Source organism: Scleropages formosus, chromosome 17, assembly GCF_900964775.1.
Source record: "Scleropages formosus chromosome 17, fSclFor1.1, whole genome shotgun sequence".
In the NCBI taxonomy this organism is placed as follows: domain Eukaryota; kingdom Metazoa; phylum Chordata; class Actinopteri; order Osteoglossiformes; family Osteoglossidae; genus Scleropages; species Scleropages formosus.
Window position 1 is genome coordinate 14,953,129 of NC_041822.1, and position 21,789 is coordinate 14,974,917.

The 21,789-nt window shown below is 40.5% G+C and overlaps 1 protein-coding gene across 5 annotated transcripts in view; it reads right to left on the reverse strand.

Moving 5' to 3' along the window:
- The window catches only part of ghra (growth hormone receptor a), a 39,424-nt gene extending 33,063 nt beyond the window's left edge, over positions 1 to 6,361 (reverse strand). For 2 of the 5 annotated variants that reach the window (XM_018759200.2, XM_018759198.2), the window contains exon 1: positions 5,879 to 6,361. Coding sequence is in view for 1 of the 5 variants with exons in the window: in XM_018759196.2 (XP_018614712.2) it covers positions 2,735 to 2,749 (15 nt within the window). In the remaining 4 variants the exon portion in view is untranslated. Of the gene's footprint in view, positions 1 to 2,734; positions 2,756 to 5,474; positions 5,858 to 5,878 lie in introns of those variants that run through there. The other 3 variants (XM_018759201.2, XM_018759199.2, XM_018759196.2) reach the window with 2 other exon arrangements.
- Positions 6,362 to 21,789: the final 15,428 nt, after the last annotated feature.

Consider the following 21,789-nt stretch of genomic DNA (forward strand, 5'->3'; position numbering starts at 1 on the left):
TACATCTAGGGATTCTAAAGGCATTGGTTAATGTGTTAAATGTGAAAGTTCATGACAATACGATGAGAAAAAGACAGAATAAGCATGGCTTTCATGGAAGGGTAGCCAGAAGAAAGCCACTTCTCACCAAAAAGAACGTGGCAGTACACATTAGGTTTGCAATGTTGCATCTGAACAAATCACAAGGTTTCTGTAACAATTTCCTTTTTACAGACAAAACTGAAGTGGACATGTTTGGTCATTACGCACAGCGCCATGTTTGACAAAAACACCACAAGCCAGCTATCAAGCACTGTGGTGGAGGGGTGATGATTCGGACTTGTTCTGGAGCCAGGGGATCTAGACACCTTGAAGTCATCAAGTCAACCATGAACTCCACTTTAGACTAAAGTATTCTAGAGATAAATGTGAGGCCATCTGTCCAACAGCTAAACTGAAATTGGGTAATACAACAGGGCAATGATCCCAAGCACACCAGCAAATCTGCAACTGAACTGCTGAAAAAGAAAAGAATCAATGTGTTGGAAGGGCCAAGTCAAACTCCAGACCTCCAACCCCACTGAGATGCTGTGGCGGGACTTTAGAGCTGTGGATGAACGAAAACCCTCAAACATCAATTGATGCATAGTTGTAAAGAAGAGTGGGCCAAAATTTCTCAAATAATGTGAGAAACTGAAGCTCATACAAAAAAATGATAGATATAGCTGCAAAAGGTGTTTCTACAATCTACTAAATCATATTGGCTTTTTTTTTGTTAAATAAATAATCTATTATGTGTGTATTTTTTGTATTTTGTCCCCTGGTTAGATTTCTCTAATTTTATGGCCCGATAAGGACCAGATGATTTTGTTTTGTCCTCATATATAAAACCACTGAATTGAAAGAGGGAGTACTTTCTTTCTCACATCACTGTAAATAATGTTCCATATTTAAATACACCTGGTAACAGGCCTACTATTAGTAGGTTTGCATGAAAATCCGCCGCATGGACGGTGGTCTGTGGTCAACAGTTTACAGACCATATTTGGTCACTGTAATCACGGAACTCTTCAACGACTCCCACAATGGAAACTCTGCTAAAGGAGCAAGCAAAAATCATTTAAACCTGTGAACAGCGAGGAAATACTAACACAGCCTCTGGCCCTCCTCTGGCCATCTGCAGTGTAGTCATTGTTGTGAACCATGTCTCCAGCTCCTGAAACTATCCACTACCCACTTAATGTCAAGGAGGAACCATTTTTTTCCTCCTCTGAAGTGCTGGGAGTGACACGATGTGGAGATGGATAGAGCATGCCAGGGAATAAAATAGATGGAGGACCTTTATCTTGAGTGAGCAGTGGTACAGAAAAGGTTACAAGTTCGTTTTAAAACATAACAGAGGCCATGCCGTGACTTGGAAGAGGTTTCACTCAAGCACCAGTTTCCACGACGACCAGCTTAGACTAAAACTTGATGAAAGGCTGCTGCACAGGGTACCATGTTGGAAATTCAGTAAAAAAGGTGCTTTGAGTCTATGATTTAGGCCAATGTGTTGCACACTGGGTCCAAGGTTTGCTCACAGCTGTGCAAGCCAGTTAGTACAGTTTATCACGAGAAGGTAAACAAAAACTTGACTGAAAACGTTCTAAGATGGAGGACCATTTCCCAACGGTTCGACCCGATGTTATGAAATTTTAGAGACGAACAAACAGCAGCAGAGTCGCTCTCACTTTCATGTGCCAAAGAAGAAAGTGAGAAAGGCACTGGAGCAGAAGGAAATGGTGCGAGGGTCCAAATAGCCTGCTCTCGTTTCACAGGGGAATGGAAAGCTGGGATCAGCAGAATGAACCCAAGCGAGAGGACATTGGGAATCTGGCCTTCCTGCTTCTCTGAAAACTTAGCTGCCCAAATGTGTGCGCGTGTGAATCCGTGTGTATTCTTCTGTGTTTGGATTGAGGTAAAAGTGTGTTTGTCTTCATGTGAAGATATGTCTTGTAAACATCTGAAAACTGAGTTGCATGTGCTGTGGTCTGGAGTTTCTTTTAGCTCTCAGCAACTTTGAAAAATTTCAGTAGTTTATGAATAAGAAATGATCTTCTGTATGTATTTCTCATACACCGAATACATTAATGTGCAACATTTTAGTCATATCACATTCATCAAGGCTATACAGTGTACATACTCAGTGTGAGATTAATTTATTCTTTAAGATGCATCTTTCATGCAGCTTTAAAAAAAAAAAGCTTAAGACAACTTGTCACTCCTTGTCACTGACATTAACAAAATAATTTATGAATGAATTGCATGTTATTCCACATGTCACATCTATATATCATTTTTGTTGTAAGGAAATTTCATGGTCACACTGCACATTTGCCCCTCCCTATGATGTTAAAAGAGAAACACTGAATTTAAAAGCAAAAACAAACTGGGAAAAAGCAAAGTCAAAAAGAAAAAAAAGACTTCATAATGCCCAAATCACGTGCTTGGCATGCCATTATTATGTCATGACAATAAAGCCACTATTTCGATCGTTCAGTAAAATTATAATTATTCTAAAAAAGGTTCAAATCATGAAGTAAAACTTTTTGTGTGTCTAACCACTGGTCTCCCAATAGATACACACAACTAATCTCCCCATGGGTCCCTCCATGTAGTCTAGCCATCACTACCTACAGCTGGTCTCTCTGTGGATAACCTAAGTACGTCTCTAACCACAGCATTGAGGGCCACAAGTAATTTCATTAGTACTCACAACTTGTCTCTCCATGGGAAACCACACCAGGTCCTAAGCCCAAGGATCTCTAAAATGATTTGCAATGGTTTATCCATTTATACGGCTGGGTAATAACCCCAACACCCCATTAGAATATAACATAGATATTAAAACTACACGATAGGAATTCTTTTGTTTTTTCTCATGACAAAAATGAAGAGAAAAAACTGATTTCTGAACACATGACAGCAGCTTTATAAATTACAGTTCAAATTATCTAGCTGCTTAAATTTGCCCATTAAAATACTAATCTGCACTTTACCCATTTACCCTTCTCCATATATTATTGAAGCAATCAGGTTAGTACAGAAAGTGTCTCCGTGATTGCACCACTCAACCTTTTTTGACCCAAGTCCAGGTTCCTAAACACTACGTTTTCTGTTGCCAAATTCTGAAAACGGAGAACAAATTCCTGTCGATTCAGCCTCTCTCTAACTAAACTGCTCTCCCCAGCTCTCTTTGGTGCAGTGGAGTTTTGCTTCTTCTCACTTTGCAGACTCAATTGCTCATGTTTTATCATAAAAAAGTTTCATTCATTTTACTCCTATTTTGTAATCAGAGATGTTAGGAGGTAAGCTTAAGTGAAGGTACATAGGAAAAAGGTGTCTCTTTATCAGCTTTTGCCCCATAAATAGTATTACAGGTCTAAAACTGATGCCAGTTCTTGCCTAAAAACTAGTAACATCTCACTGGATGCCATCAGGGTTATAGATGCAGTTATTACATTATTATTTATGACTCAATGCTTGGCTTTCAAAGAATTGAGTTTTCAGTGTTATCCTTCATTATATTATTTTCTAATATTGTTATGTTTTTATTACTATTACATTTTACAGTTAGGACCAAACTACAACATGCTCTTGTTTGATTCTAAACCTAGAAGTACAGTATCTGAAAGTAGATTCTTGGAAGACACCAGAGCCAACTCTTTAGTGCCAATGAGGAAAGGTAACCAAAATTCAGAACAACTTTCCTCAAGACCCAAAGAAGGAAAGATATGGTGCCACACTGCTGACAAAAGCAATTGCATTATACCAAATAATGTAATTACAGCATAGGAACCCCTAAAACAGTAACTACCAGTGACTATACCAGAACGCTAAAGATATTTATACAAAAACATCTCCAGACATCTAACCTGCATGTCTGAGAAGAGCATTAAACTTGTACTTACTGTCTGACAGGACAAGTACCATTTTCACTAAAATGGCTCATTGTAATAATGGTGTATCTGGTTCTTTAGTTCAAAGCTATGTTTTTCAAAGTGAAAAAATAATACTGTGGCTCTTAAAAAAATTGCTGCACAACACAAGGACAATGCAGATAAGGCTGAATGACTTCTCTCCGCATCTGAGCGCTGGTAGTCCAATACCAGATTCTAGCACTACTATACATTTTTCAATTAAGAAAATAAGAAAACTGTTAATAAAAATGTACATTTACCCAGATATCTTTGTCCAAGACAACTTATAGTTTAAGGTTCTTATACTAAACTACTTATAACTATTCCCATTACTTCATGCTGGATAATTGGAGCAATTGAGGTTAAGTACGTTGCTGAAGGATCCTACAGTTGGAGCACGGATTCAGACTGGGGACCCTGATATTTCAAGATGACAGCTCTAATAACTACATTACCTGCCACCTCTGAAATGTGCAATTTTAAGTGCAAGGTAGTGTGGATCGCTGTAAATCAGGGAGCCTTGATTAAGTTACTACCTGTCATGTCAACTAAGCTGCAGCTGAACCTGAAATATTTAATAAGACACTTTAAGTATCGGGGATGTCAAAACAAAGCCATTCATGTCTGAAGGCTAAATAAACTGACAAATAAACTGCATCATAACCTTAGGCCATTCGTGCTTTTTTTTATGCTACAGGCTTAACTAATGTATTTCTGAATAAATGCCTAATAATCACATTACAGTACATTCTATTCAGATCTTCTTAGAAAACAAGCATAGAAAACATAGAAGTTTATATTCATTAAATAAAATGTTAAAGAAAACTATTAAAATGCTGCTCTAAAACCATTCAGCTGAAGCATTTATCCCCACGGATATACATATATACGTACAACTTTCTTGCACTTTTGAAGAACACAAAAAACTGATGTTCGGACTCAAGTCTGAGCTTCGGCTCTCAGCGAAACTGTGTCACAGCAGCCAGCGGAGCTCATCAAACCAAACAGTCACATTCCATTAAAATGACCAGGAAAAAGGCCCAGAGGCGGCTATAAACATCACCCAGAACCCCGTTGAGAAAGATCGCTCAAAGACTCTTGCCTTGTTGGGGGGTTTAAGGACTGTGCCACAGAATGATAAAGCCAAGTTCCATGTCTTCTGCATCCAGAGAGCAAAAGTGCTCAAGTGCGCTGACATGATCAAGCGAGCGACATTTAGAAGGAAAGGAAGCAGCCGTAGCCTGAGGTCTCCTTCCTCGTGCTGCCAGCTGCAAAATCTGGACACACTTAGACTTACAAACATCTGGTCTCCTGAGCCTGGATGGAAGGAGACGGACGCCGGGCTGCAAGCTGAAGGAAGACCAGAGTCGCACAAACTGACAAGTCTCGCTGCACACAGAGCCCAGACATAACATCATGCAGTACATTTTTTTTGCACGAAACCACAGCTACAGTACAACATGGCAAAAGCCCCTGGACGTAAGCGATGCACAAAATCATGCAAAAAAAGTTTATGATAATTAATGTTCATCTTACTGGAAGTGCACAGATGGAGCGATAAAAACAGGCGAGACCGGCGCGGAGGGGGAAACGAACGGAGGCAAAGGCGAAGTTTCGGTGGTTTGAATCCGTGTCAAAACTAACTCTGTCTCTTCAGGAGGAGAAGGTGAGGAAAGGGGGAGGAATGCAGGAGGAGGAGGAGGAGGAGGAGAGCGGAGAGCGGAGAGAGCAGCAGCACGTGAGGGAAATAATGGAAAAGGAAGGGGAACACATCGAGGTACCAGAACCGATATCATGAGAACTTGAGCTTGAGGCGGAGGAACACTCGATGAGGAACTTGAGGAGGAAAATCGTGAAGAGGGACACATAAGGTTAAGGGGCTGAAGCCCACGCACACAGAGACGCATCATCATCATCATCATCATCATCATCATGCCCACCTTGGTATCTTAAAGTTGCAATGCTAGTAGTATCTATATGATCTGCAGGCTGTCGCTCGGTCCGGCGTCGCTCGGCTCGCTCGGTCGCGCGACACACGGCGGTTTCTTTTGGCGCGGCGGCGGGGACGTTCACTGGCCCATATCCTCATTAGAGAGACCCATTGTTTTATTTACACAGCGGTCTCCGCGCTCAGGCACTGCGCGCAGCTCGACCTCGCATTAATGCCCTGCGAAATCTCTGCGCTGAAACGCGCCGAAAAGCGCGGAGTTTGTCCGTGAGCTTCTCCGACAGCGAAGCGCCACCTGCAGACAGACATTCGGCTCGGGCGGCCGGAGCAAAACAGTGCCGAGTCCGCTTGACAACGTGGCCCAAGTTCAATATTACTGGTTTCTCGAAGAGAAAAAAAACGATTTCCTTTCGAAAATATGTCGAAATTCCGCGCACACGCATTTAGTTCTGCTAGTTTTGTGCACTCGAGCACGGGAGCTGAGCGAGTGGACGCGTTAGTCAGAGGCGCGGAGGACGAAGCAGCACAGTTGCAGCTGCTAGCAGCGGTTCGTTTCAGGCCTCCGCTCCGCTCCTGTTGCTGGAGATCGTTTTAAATCGAAATTTTTTTTTTCCACAAAACTTTTTCCTGTGTTCGCTGGTGTAAGAAACTTAAACCGGCGCAGTATAACTTCATTTTAGCACGGACAGTTTTACTCACAAGCCAGATGCCCATCAAACAAATTTTCTTATATTTTTATTACTACATAAACTTTTGACTTTTTTTAAAATTTTAACAATACCATTTATTAAACCAAGTATTTTGCTTACAGTGTCTATCAATAACATGCTGTGTTGTTATACTGGATAAGAAAAATGGTTTAAAGTCGTCTACAGGGTTTAGAGTGACAGCTGTAGAACTGAAAAAAAAAAAATAAAACGAGGGCTGTATTCAAAACTGAAATGTAGCTGTTCATGATTTGCATATTTAACATAGCTGTAACATAATTAAATGTGTATCGCTTTGTCTATCGTGAGTATGACTTTTGATATTGATAATGGAAATATGAGAGGTACATTTAAGAGTGCTGTTGAAAGCATGGTAGAGAGAGCTAATGTACGGTGATGGATTACATGTTTCTCTTGGGTGTTTTTAATCTGTTCATTAAAGAACTTGTATGAATTGGATCATCTCTTAAAACGATGAAAAGCAGTGGGTGATAAAGTTGACATCTCAAAAATGAGACCTCAGCAATTACTGTAATGATAATGCTTAAATAATTTCTATCCAACTCATACGTTCAGTCGGTCTAACCAGCCAGGTCTTGTCTACACGAAAGAGCTTATCGAACACATGGGCTTTGAACAAAATCCTAGAAACACAAACAGAAAAATAATAATAATATACCAATATGATGTAACCAGTAAGAAACGAGTGACAGTCTGCCACCACAACAGTTTCATCAAAGATGCAGTTCTCCTTTCAGTTATGACATAGTCCTGCCCTGTGTAACCGTACATAGTTACCGCCCTGTTTTTAAAAGCAGGAAAGTGTCCAGTTCTTTGAGAGATGAAGAAGGTGGAAATATACTCTGCGTTTTGCATTCCAGACCATCCAATCGTTATGCAGCGATGTTCACTCGTGGTCTTTTTCAAGGTTGTGAAAAGTGTTTAGCTTCATCCTGGTTTTCAGGAGATCGCTCTTGAATCACTTCAGTGGTGTGAATGAGGCTATTAAGTGTCTTGGAATATGGTAGCCGCTGGACATTCAACAAAACTGTCTCTGCATTCCTCAGACATCATGTGAACTGGAAGATGTATCATCTCCAATGTACAATGTACAACAATTTGATGTATCATGTGCCAGTAACATTAATAAAATTTCTTTCTATGCCGTTATTGACCAAGCACCATGTTTAACAGCAAGCAGTTTGGCTGAAGATGTTCTTCAGCTTTTCAAGAAGATATACACCAATCTGCAAAAAATATATTTCGCTATAGTATTACACATTTTCCACTGTCCACGCATCCTGGTTCATTAGTCAAAACTGATTCGGATAAATATATCCACAATACAGCTATTATAAAAAAAGTTGTCCACTGCTGTATATCTTCATGTGAGCATAAAATAATTGTGCATCAGCTGGAGGATGATTTAAAATCAATGCAGATGCGGTGTTTTATGTTGCAAAATAAACATTTTGTGCATTTTCTTTTACAGCAAGAAAATTTTCTTGAAGCTGTCTTCCAGGACCTACCCTGGAAGGAGAGAGGAGGTGTGCATACTAAAGTGACATTACGGTTTGTGCCAAAAGCCAAGGTTTGGTTCAGGACACTGTATATGTTTCCATATTTCCATGTCCTTTGCACCACCAGCCATTTCCTGCTTGTACAATGTCTTACACTGTGGCTATCTCGTGATTATGGGATGGTTTGTGGTTGGTGGTGTTCTTTCTAGCAGTAGCAATTACAAAAAGTTGTCAATCTTGCATTGCATTGTGAATGACTTCCGATGCAAAATTGCATAAAAAAACCCCAGCCTGTACAGTGCATCTGACTGAACACATGAAGCAAAGCTGTTCTGTCTTATGTTTGTCTGTTCTGTCAAAGATTAACACTCACCCTCACATTAGTGTTTTATCTCTCTTACTGCAAAAGCACCCTGGTTTGTAAATTTTCTTGAAATTACAATGCATTTTCTATAGAAATTAATTTTTTAAGTTCTTTAAATACATTTTCCTTGGTTTTCCTATCGTTATTATTGCTGGTATTGTTTTCATTCCAGATAAATGTATTATTTTTGTTTTGGTTTTCTTCATTATATTCATACCTTGTAAGCAACCGAAACTGGTTTACGTTGGGTAGGGTAACCTGCTTAAAAATCTTTGACTGTAAAACTTTTAAACTCCATGTCTTCTTGTTTCTTTTAGTAAATAAGCCCTACATGAAAAGGGAAACATGCCAACTGTTCTACTGGGCAATTATTTTTATCGGGTGTTATGTTCTACAGTATTTAGTCTATTAATATATCCTCGGTGCCTCATCTGTAATGCAAATCACAGTGTAATTGCTGTTTAACAAGGTTGTTATTGGTGCACTAATGCAAAAGAAAAGTGATAATAAGAGCTGCTCGGGCTCCCACTTACCATGTAGCCCTGAGCTGCAGATGAGGGTAAACACAGGCATGTACGCATGCCATGTGCACGGTCAACTCTGTACTCCTGGCCTCGTGCCACTGCCATCTCCCAGCATGCACCTCTGCCATAAATCCTTCCTCGGAAGGACAGATGGAATGGGTCTGGCTAGACCTGGCTCAGGAGTGACGTTATTTATACACTGCTCCTCAGTTTTCATGCAAGCTTGGAAGGCTAAAGTAATCTGCTGATCTGCACTTTCAGGACTCAGGTCTTTTTCTCAGAGTTGTTCTGTGTAGCAGCAGTTCTCAATTCAGATCCAAATGGAGCTCCATATATGCCGTGTCTGTCTTAGTAAGCTTTATGAATAATTTCATTACCTGAATCATTTTTCTAAGTTTAACAGCTAGAGTACTAATTCATTGTTTAAGATTTGTTGTAGCTTTCACAAATAGTTCAATAAAGTGAACATTTCATTAAGACAAATTCTCCTGCCGCATAATTTTATAACACTGACTCTTCAACATGACTGTATTCATTTTGCACCCTGTGAAGGACTGATATTCCATCCAGGGTGTACCTTGACTAATTTAGTGCTCTGTGTTTCTGGGATAGGCTCTGGAACACTGCAGCTCTGAGCTGGACAAGTGGTTACCAGTAATTAGCGAATATATGTATTCAGTTTAATATGAAATGGAAACTAGTCTCCTTTGCTAAGCTCAAGTTAACCACGCTGGAACAGGTGTGTTACAAATAACTGAGTTACACATTTTCAAAGATTTTCAAAATTTTTATCCGGTGCAAAACAAAGACAATGTACGTCTGTGAGCCCAAGCAGTAGTTGTTGATAAGTCTCACTTAAAAAAGCAGTGTCAAACCACTTAAATTCAATACTGTCTGAAAATGTTGATGATCAATAACAGGATGTGGAACATTGCACATGTTTATGAGAGGAATCCATATTGAACAAGAATTTGCGGAGACAACGTACTGTTATTTTAGTTAATTTTCAGCTGATTTTAATTTTGATGTAGCTTGAAGAAAATAAAAGTATTGCTTACGCTTAACATGTATTATTATATTTATGTTCAAGATTTTTGCAGAAACTAACCCATCAATAAAATGAAGGAGGGTATCTGTTATCAGACTTTTATGGATTATAACGTAGTGGTAAAAGGGACTTCAGAGTTCCAAACATAAATTACAAACAGACTTCAGGTCCCCACTTGGGTTTGTAAGCTGAGAAGCCAGTGTAAAATTGTTCACAAACAAGCCCCCAGGATTGTTCTTACTTTGTGACATCTGGCTGGTTGGGTAGTATGTAGTGGTTGTAAAACAAAAAATACATCTCAAGGGAGTTTTACAAAGGCAAACTCCTTAAATACATATCGTTGCATAGCGACTTCTTCAATGAGTAAGCATTCAACATATAGTGGACTAAAGACTTAGACATGAAACCTAAAGCTGGTCCATGTTTAAGACCTAAAAGCTGTGGTCTGAGGGCAGCTGGTGGCCAAGAACAGCAATGGCAATTGCTGAAGCAAACATTTGGGCCTGGGAATAGTTTTACCAACCATAAAAATTGTCGGGTGGCCTCAGAGTTGTTCTGGCAAACCATTTCATACCTCAGAAGTGGAAGGTGTGACCCTGTCAAGACTGTGATAAACAAGGGTGGGGAAGTGCTGACCAGTCCCTGGGAGGTTCTCAGGCAGTGGAAGGAACACTCTGAGAAACTCATCAATAGCCATGCCCTTCTATCAGGAGGCACAGTGTGATTTGTGATGCTTCTGTTGGATTTAAACTCATCGCTGCTCCTGAAGCCACTATTGTAGTTGGAGATTTTGACGGTGGTAAGGCTGCAGAGTTAAATGACATTCATCCGTTAATCTTAAAGGCACTCGACAGGGTGGCGTTATGACTCATGCACCTCTTTGTTGCACTGAAGATGGGTAAGGTATCTGGGCATTGGAAAACTGGAGGTGGTCACTATATTTAAGAAAGGGAACTGCAGGGTGAGTTTCAGTGACAGAGGGATCACAAATCTTAGCCTCAATGTTTATGCCAGGGTAGTGGAGTGGAGATATTAAGCTTGGGATTCAGGAAGAGCAATGTGGAGTTCATCCTTGACATTGAACAGTGTACCAGCGCGTTTTGAGTGATGCTGTCTGAGAGGTTATGAGAGTATTCGAATCTAGTCTGCACGTGCTATGTGGACTTGAAGAAGGCGTATCAACATGTTCCTTGGCGAGATTTTTGGTCCCTGCATATAAGCATGTTGTGTATTCTCTCCTTATTGTTGAGATTAATTTGAATCCATTCAGTGTGGGTTTTGGACTCCTCCAAGGTTATGTTTTGTCTTCACTCGCAACTTTCATGAATAGGATATCAAGACCCAACAGAGAGGGTAGTATCTCTGTTGTTTAACATATTTTTTTCTCTCATCTAATTGTAGATTTTGGCAGCTCAGTGGGTTTGCTGCCAAGTATACAGCAGCTGGATAAAAATCAGCACATCCATGTCTGATATCAGGGGCATGAGGCAGCTGGTATTGTAGTGATTAGAGTTGCTACCTTTGAACTCAAAGGAAACAGGTTTGAATCTCATCTCCAGCTGTAGTAGCCTTGAGTAAGGTACTTACCCTAAATTGCTCCAGTAAAAATTTCCTGGCTGGATAAATGGGTAAATAACTGTAAGCAGATTAACATTATAAGTCACTTTGGAGAAGAGTGTCAGCTAAATGGTTGAGAGTGAGTATCCTGAGGGACAGAAAAGGAACAGCAGATTGACAGCTGCATCGGAAGTTCTGAAGGCACCGTTCTGATCTATGGTGTTGAGGCCTGGAGCTTCTACAGCCCTTTCCTCAGTTAGAGTCATGACCTTTGGATAACAATCAAAACAATGAGATGACACATACAAGCAGCCAAAATGAGATTTCACTGCATGGTCCGTGAGCTCACCGTCCACGGCAGGGTGAAGAGTTGTTAATCCGGGCAAGTCTCAGAGTAGAGTCACTGCTCTTCTAAATTGAGAGGAGTCAGATAAGGTGGTTGAGGCATGACATATGAATACTCCAATCAGTTCCCAATAGAGATATCCCACTGGGAGGGACTATATCTCTTGGCTGGCCTGAGATCAGATGGGTATCCCCCAAGAGATGTCAGAGTCTGTTACTGGTAAAAACAAGGCCTGGGCTTGGCTTGGCTTCCTACTATTTCCGAACCTCTAGGAACTGAGAAATCTTGTTTTTTTTGCATCTCAAAATGACGGCTTTATTAACTACAGGTAGTTACACGGATTGGAGGAGCCATTAGAAAATTCTAAAAATGAGAGCACTGTAGGGTGCGCCTGGGATTTACATTTATTGGTTTACATGTATTTATTTAGCTGTTAACATGATAAATGGTCCGTGTGAGAAAACTAACATATGCACATAAAAGATAAAAGCATGGGCACAAGAAAACTAATTTAATTATACAAAATTATCCATACTTTCCACAGGGAAGGTCTCTCAAAGAGTTAACCTACACGAATCTTCTGTAATTATTTGACAAAATGATTTGACTTAATTGTGCCTAATCTTGCCTACTATGCGGCTCTTTTAATAGAGAAGAAGAGCACTGTCTATGCACTATAACCCTTCAGAATGAAACCGTATAAAAACAGAATCATTGTATGAGTTTTTAATTATCTCATGAGTAGTTTCTACTTTCCTTGCGAGCGTGATTAAGGTTCCCTGTGTTCACATTTTCTTGTTTCATGTACGTTAATATTTTGTGTACTTGTTTTAGAAAACAAATTTTTGATTTTTCCTCCTGAGCTCCGCAACTAACAGTAAGTTTAACGCAAATCAGTTCGAACATTACTGAAATGGTCTAAACAGACTTCATAAACATTTTGAAAAAAGGACACATTTCTTTGAAAATTATCATAAAAACAGTTGCCAAGTGAGTATAATTTTGTTAAAAGAAAAACTTAGTTGCCTTTAATTTTTAAAAAATAAAATTGGTTCTATAAATTTTATAGCAAGCAGGATCATGTTGAAGAGTACTGGGTCAATGTAAACCCACCAGGGTCGAAAGAGCTGAACAGTTCTTCTGCAGGACCTAAGAGTCACCCCAGGGACAGTACATCCTCAGCATCAAAACAAATAGTCCAGCTAATGCAACCTTAAAGTCTATTTTCCAAAAAACTGTACTGTTACAATGACCTTAAAGTAAATGACTTTCAATTGAACTATGATTATTGCAGCAATATGATGCTTCTCTACTTTCTTGAACAAAAATAGGTCCAGTAATCTGTGTGTTTAAGGAAGCACAAATCTAAGGGAAAAAAACAAAAGTAAAGAAAGCACTAGACTAAAATAACAAAAAGACATGTGTTTTTGTGTAAAGACATCATGTTCCTGCTGCTGAGAAGAAAAGAGCAATACTGGCTTCATTAAAGTCAATGAACTTGCCTTCGCTCTGTTTTCCTCCCAAACAGAGCGATTATTAGACTGTAAGCACAATAATGCCTTATTTTTAAAACAGACAATGGTTCTGAAGAAGGAAAGATCATCAAAGTGGAATCAAGGCTTGGTCAGTTTGTCATTCATGAGAAACCTAAGAATGAACAAATGAATTTTCAAAATGACCAGATAATAAAATTGCATCAGATTAAACAAGCTTGGCATAAGAGCTGTAGCCTCTGCTTTTTCACTCGCCCCAAGAACTTCCCTTTCTCAGGAACCTTGTTTTAAAACAATGAGAGAAACCGCTGTTTTTGCTTCTATTTTATTAACAAATTAATAGTTTCTCTGCAGGGTCAGCATTTTCTGCAACCAAGAATTGCATCATTTTTCATGAAGCTGAACGTGTTTAGTTGGACTGAGAAATACTCTCTCACAATAAACTGAGCAATTTGACATCCCAGTGCGCGAGCAGATACATAAAATGCTTTCTCTGCACATTTTTTTTTTAGAAAGAGGGGCCTTTAGCATATTTTTAAGTTGTTTTCAGATTTTACAGAATCATTTATTTGCACAGCCAATATAGGAGGATAGGCTCTGATTTAGGGTGGTCATGGAAACCATTTTCCAGGCAGTCTGCAGGTTCATTTTATGGCGTTCCCATTCACATATCCCAACATGCATTTGGAAAGCATTCAGACAGAGAAACCATTTAGTACTGACGTGAGCAGCCGCACTGTAATTGGATTTAGAGTGTGGTTCATAGTGGGCCTTAGGCCAGCAGGTATAGGCCAGATGCAGTTGGCTGTATCAGTCGCCTCTGTTCACCGATAGATAATGGTGTTTACGCAACTAATGTTCCAACGTTTCACCAAGAAAGGCTGGGGCATCACACAGGCTCACGTTGCGAGAACAGACTGCCTGTTCGGTTCGATTATCTCCCCTCTTCGTTGCGTTGGGGAAATGAATGAATGACAAAGCCACTCTTCTTGGCCAGTGAACAACCACTTGGCTGGAGAGATCCTACAGATGGAAAATGAACAATAAAAAAACAGAAATATTTTAAAGAAAAAGTGTTTTAAGAACCAGATGCTAAAATTCGGGCTACAGGAAGTCGCAGGAATCGTGTTCTACAGGAGTCGTTACGCAATGTATTTTATCGGATCGCTCTTGCGATGGCCGCGTCAAGCCGCCGTATCAAGAGTGCGTCAGGAGAACAATTATGGGAGGAGCCATCCCGCTCCTGTGGGCCTACAGCCAAAGAGATGAAGCAAGGAAATTGAAGGATATTGCGGTAATATGTTGCATGTCCAGTTTCGTAGCGGTGACAGCACGGTACCCACAGTGACACGGCCCAGACTGCAGTGCCACTGGCAGGAAGGGATGGGGGGGGGTGTTTTGAGGGTGAGGTAATTAGCTGCCCTACTCTTTCAATCAGGAGATCCATCAAGCAGCTCAAGCCCTGCTTAAGGGTTTTTATACCTTAATGCTGCCTGTTACAAATGAATACAAATTAGTAACTTAAGCCCTGTGAGATGCAGAACCCTGGGGGAGAGAAGGCTGTTCTGTTCCCATCTCTTGTCATATAAATAAAGCCCTAATTCAATCATGTCTTTCCACCTGTTTGATTACAGCTGACGGGTTGAAGCATTTTCACAATTACTGAGGCAGGTCGGAAACTGGCGGGCGGTTTCAGGACCTGGTCACACAGATACTGGTACCAGAATGACCTCCCTTGTTGTACCATTGAAAAGGTGCACTTAAGCGTTGACAGCTCCAATAAAAATACCCGTGTGTATAAATTGGCTATGAGCTGTTACCTTAATAAAATGATCTGCTAAATGGCATAATGATACATTCTGAAGAAATATCGCAACCATGACACCCTCTGAAATACTTAACTGTACTGAAAAATGCAATGTCCCAAAACTACAGTGAGGTCAGCATTGTAAGTGTGAGACAGGAGGACCTGCTGCCCGGAGAAGACAAACTGCACTCATGTTATCAAATCGCACAGCTGAAAAACACACTGGAGAAGCTCCCTAGACCAGATAGAGTTACCCGGTCTTCATCATCTTCATCATCGAGTATCAATGTACTCTGGGGGAAGAAAGAAAATTATGACTCCCAGCAGCCTTTGGAACAATAGATGACAAAAGCAATTATGTTTTGATAACTGAGTTTATTTTACACGCAACCTTTATGGCGGTTTCAAATCGCCCATTCTTTTGTGTGTTTATCATATTTAATTATGATCATTATCATCATTACTATAGTGATTGCCGTTCCTATTGTTTCACCACATGTCCAAAAAGCTTCGGCAGAGTAATAACATGTTTGCCTGGCAAATAAAGCTAGGTCCGTTCAGATGAGTGAAGCAAAGCGGGAGAGGAAGGGAAAGGAAGGCCACAGCCCGTGTGCAGGAAGTGGATGAGAATTTCAAGCAGCCCTCCTGTTATTCATGACTTTGACCCGGTTCTGACTCATCGTGGGTTTGTTCTGCTCCATAGAGTAGGAGGGGGTTAAATATAAATGGATGGAGGTTGTCATGAAGGTGCAGATCTGCCTTTTCTAAAGCTGATGTTTATGTTATTGTTTTTGTTTGGTCTTTATTTAAGCGATCCTGGACCCCTTCACCTTTAGCAAAATGCCATACTGTGTATGCAACAAAGCTTCACATCACATTCACCCATTCATCTAACCTCATTTAATCTATGCATCCTTTCACTGACAGTAGGGTTACAGAACAAGGAAAGGGTCATAGTAAAGGCAAGAAGAATATTATGCAATTTGTATTTTCAAAACCTTTGTAATTTTAGATATTTTTGAAAAGCAATTTTTCATTTTATCAGTTAAAAGAGCAACTTTAAAATTTGATAAATATTTGATAATCAGTACATCAAATATCTATGATTTTATCATATTTGATTTTAAGACATTTCCTGGGAACATTTGATGCATTGTAGAAAATCAAAGAAATGTTTTAAAATGACCAAAAAAAATTGAGTTTTTGGCTGAAGCCCAGATGCCTTTTAAGATGCTTCCAGAATGAAATGTGCATCTGAAAATGTCTTTGCTCAGTGGCATGGTACTTCCAACTCCTTAGGAATGATTTCTTTGACCCCTGCAATCCCACCCACTCACCAATTTCTCCTTCTCTACAAGGGTTATCGTGACTCATTATCAATGTTTAAAGGGACCATAAGTATTGACTGTACTCTTTTACTGTTGCTCTGAAATCCCATATACAAAGAAGGTAACACCTGAGAGTGACTCCAGGCCCACTTTACACAGGGATTTTTTTCATTTTGTCATTATTTGTTGAATGTAGCAGGACTGAATGCATGACATCCGCATTGCATGATGCAAAAGCGTCAGAACTGCTAAACCTGCCACATGCACAATCTCTTCATCTCTCCATGATCATCTTTCTATGCAGCAGTCACCTATTCAAACCACGGTCATCTTTACAAACAGCACTCTGTTCTGCAAACAGCTGCATTATCTAGATGCCATAAAGGAACACAAACTTGCTAAGCAGGGCAATCTTTCTAAATAAACCTGTCAGTCAAAGCAAGGAGTTAAGCATGTGGCACGTCTTGTTAATTCCAAAAGGCTGCTTTAGTTCATTTTGGGGCAGAGGTTTAAATCATAAAGCTAGCAGAGTGGGTGTTGAGTAGAGTGCGTGACCTCCCGGCTAAAACGTGTGCACCGAAAAACTTACATGAGCAGTGTTAAGCCACGGAGACCACATTGCCTGCCACTCTCTGACTTGGCTCCCCTCAAAGCGCTAAAGTTTTATTGCTGCTCTGTGCATGTGCCCCCAAAATTACAGCAGTTGTTCAATTTTTAAACCTTAAATCATAAGAAATTAAGAAATATTTGAAATAGAACTATCCCAGCTCTCATCAGTATACGGTACTGCGATATACATCTCGGCAGAGTTTTCCAAGTCAGCAGCTCCTAAGAATCTGTAATAGGTAACAATGGGTTACCTGATTGCCATCTTAAGTCCAGCAAAGGCATAACTACAAAACAATTACAATTGTAATGAAATTAAAAACAGAATGAAATAGCAAGTAAATGAAACATTCAAAGGTTTAATGGATTCTAAAATGAAAACCTATGATTGTAATCTTGCCATTAAAATGAGCAAAAACAAAACATTACAAAAAAACTGAGCTAGAAATAAAATAAATCTGTCATGTTAGCACAGGAGCGTGGTGTTGCAGTGGGTTTTGGCCAGGTCCTGCTCTCTGGTGGGTCTGCGGTTCGAGTCCTGCTTGGGGTGCCTTGTGATGGACTGGTGTCCTGTCCTGGGTGTGTCCCCTCCTCCTTATGCCCTGTGTTGCTGGGTCAGGCTCTGGTTTGCTATGACCCTGTTCGGGACAAGCGGTTTCAGACGACGTGTGTGTCTGTTTGTGTTATCTTAGCTTTTTATGAAATTCCCAGATGCTCGGTATCTACAACTCAAGGGTTCTACGGACCTGTGCTTTCATTGTATAAAGCAGTCTGGCTCTGGTAACGAACATGTGTTACTGCAGTAAATCTAGTGGTCTGGAATTGTGTGAGAGACAAGATACAGGCCCTTCTCAGTATCTGACATTAGTGAGCCCATCAGTGTGGCCTGTCACTCAAGTGCTGCTCACCGTCGCCACGACAACCAGGCTCAGGCATATACAAATCATCCCTTGCGTAGCGGCTAATGCTTTTTGCTGAAGTTTTCTATTCTTAGCTTTGAACATTGCACACTACTCTGAGTCTGCCGGCTGATGTACAAGTTCATGTACTTTAAGACGCTGCACTAAACAACTCCTGCTAACCTTTGGGTTAGAGCTGTGGCACTCTGTCTTGCTCAGAAAAACATTTGTCATTGAATTGGTCGCAGTTCAGAAAAAGAGGCTATTTTTTGCGTTTTCACCTTTGAAGTATTATTCGAAACATTCTAGCAATGCGTTTTAATTAAAACAAAAGAATTATTATGTTGTTTGTCCAATCTGCTGCATTAAAATTAATATAATTTATAGTCTTTAGGCTTTTGCCATGTGGTGTTTCTTTTCATCTCCCTGCTTCTCTGTGTGTGAGGTTGGGGTCATCGCAGTTTAATAAAGTGGGTGAATTACTGCCACACTTCAGCTTTCAAGAATTACAAACGTCCAAATGTTGAAAATGTGTGAAGCAATGGGGGGGGAGATTCTGAAAAAATAAAACTGAATCAGTCAGAGCAAAAACGCAATAAGTACCAGAATGAAATTGCGAGTCAAAAATGTCTACAGTTCAGGTGCTGTTAGTTTTCTTGGTGTACTTTTCATGCTCTGCATTTTCATCAAGTGGAAATCCAAATGGATTCATTAACCGTTCACCCTGGGAAGGGTCATGGTGGTCCAGAGACAAACCCGGAAGCGCACTGCAGCACCGACACACACGTATGGAGAACATGCACAGCGCACACAGATTGTGCAGGGTTCGAACCCTTGTTCGAACCGACAGCCCGGGAGCTGTGGGGCACCGGCACCACCCACTGTGCCACCTGCCGCCATTGAAAATGAAAATGATAGATGACATAAATGCCGTTGGCATCGTTTGGTGCTGCCCGTTCCATTAGAAACAAGGTCTTTTTCAGCCTATCTAGCAGAATATATTTCCTGTGCACTTTTTTGTCAGGACAATCATTGCTCTTCCGCAAAGCACATGCTATCAGGCAATAAGCATACGTATGACCTCATCCATACTCCACGGCCATAACCAGCTTCATACCCCGTCGTGCTCTTGTGGGACATTTGGCAGTGACACGAGAGACAATCTCCCCCCATCAACCACAAGTGAGATGACATTCTATCTGCACATCTTTGCAGAATACCAGATGCTACAGAACTCTTTTCCACAGAACATAATTTATCTGGGGCCTTTGCTTTTCTTCTTAAATGTCCATATTTTAACTCTTTGTCTACCTCTTTTTTCAGGCAGCGTACATTTATTTGTTGGCAATGATTTGATAAAAACGTGAATTTCGTAATAAAAATATGCTTTGAGCCTTGTCTTTAGCTGCTTATTAAAATACAGCTTTATATAGAGAAAATAAATATTTTATCAGTCTTACCTTAATAAAAAGAAAGCAGAAAATATTAATTTATTTTACAGATAGGATGTGTATTATTTTCAAAGAGCCTCAGCACAGCCTTTTAGATTTACATTTATTCACTTAGCAGATGCTTTTCTCCAAAGCGACTTCCAACGAACTCTATGTAGTGTTATCAACCCACACATCTTACTCACCAAGGTGACTTACACTGCTAGACATACTACTTACAATGGGTCACTTATCCATACATCAGTGGAACACACTCTCCCTGGGTCACTCACACACCATGGGGGAACCTGAACGGCATGTCTTCGGACTGTAGGAGGAAACCCACGCGGAGATGGGGAGAACATGCAAACTCCACACAGACTGAGCAGGGATCAAACCCATGTTTTCTCGCACCACCAAGGCGCTGTGAGACATCAGCGCTACTCACTGTGCCGCCCAAGTAGATGAGTAATGGCGCACAGCGAACATACACTGCTGAGCAAACTAAAGCTGACGTTAACATTTATTGATTTAGCATTTCTCCGAAGCACCTCACAATGCAAAACCACCTACAACTGTTTATTGTTTTAGAGAACAGGGTAATTTTTATGGGAGCAATTTAGGGTAAGTACCTGGCTCAAGAGTACTAGAGCTGGAGATGGGATTCAAACCTGAGACATTGTGGTCCAAAGGCAACAGCGTTAATCACCACAATAGCAGTTGCAGACGAAAAGAAAGAAGAGGATGAAGACCCGTGTTTATGCATCTCGTCTCATGCAGAACTCGGAGCGCTTCGTGGAGACTATGGATGACTCCTCTTACGTAACGCCCACTCACAGCAGCCATGTTGCACCGGAGCGTTCTCCACAAAAACCTCTCGTTGCGCTTACAGGCATGCATTTAATTTATTATAGAGTGGGGGAGGAATAAATGGTCAGAGGGAAAGAGCCGCCGTCAGAGTGCGGCCAAAGCGAGAAGGGAAAGTGTGCTGGTTGACGGGGGAAGAGCTCAGCGGCAGGCTGAAAAAGTAGCAGCGTACTGCATGAAATGAAAACACACATCTTCAGTGCAATGGTACCTGCATTTCTCCCTCCTTTTTTCATTTCTCCTCTTTTCCAGACAAATGTGAGCCCTCATTTTCCACACCCATATGTAGCTCATACAAGAAACCTTCCCACAAATGGTAACATTGCACGGGAAAAGGAGGCACATGCTGAAGTGTACATTTGGGTGGACAAATTTAGCTGGCTCTCGTTTGCCCAACAAGGGTGCACATTAGTTCCTCTTTGAAAAGCGCACGTTTCCTACTTTAAGGGAGATTTTGCTCAAATGCGGCATGCGGGACAGAAGAGAACGGCGCTGGGCAAACAAAGTCCCTTCTCTGCATGGCTGTGCTTTATCGCAGCTCTTCCGTCTAGTATGCAGTATTAGGCATTGCGTTCTTTTCACGTTTTCACTTTCTTCAAAAATCTGCCCTTTTTGTAAATCAGAGCGCCTTGAAATTTACGGTTTGTATATATTTAGCCATTCACGTAGATGGATATTAACTGACGCAAATTCGATAAATGGGCCTGGCTCAGGTACAGCAGCAGAATCCCTACAGGAACGCTGTACATTTTCGGTCTCAAAAAAAAAGAACCACAAACAATATGATTTATGGATCCTTCTATGCCTACAACCTGAAACAAAGAACAAACCAGCATGCGAGTATATCTATTACTATGTACGTTACAGTATATACAAGCTGAGATCTTTTAGACAAATAAATAAAGATCGGCTACTACTGCAATATTACTGTTTTATCCTACAGTATATACTAAAACAGTGATGTAATAAATTGCAATCAGTGTGTATATTTATACATACAAGTATATTTATTCATTTAGCTGACATTTTTCTCCAAAGTGATTTACAGTGTTGAACTGCTTACAGTTATTTACCCATTTATAAACATGGGTAACTTTACTGAAACAATTTAGGGTAATATCCCTGCCCACGGATCCAAAACACGGGGTGAAAACAATATCCAGATAGACAGTAAAACAACGAAAAGCAAATATAACCATATACACAGAGCAAGGGCTCAGCGTCAAAATGTAAAAATTTATCACAAATACGATCATGTAGCACTTTAAATAATGAGAACGGTGTCCAGATATTCCAGAATTCATTGCAAGTTAAATGCCAATTTTTTTTTAAAAAGATTAGATTTAAATGCTTTTGTTATCCATGTGTTTACAGAGGGAACTTCAGGTGTAGACCACAACATTAAAA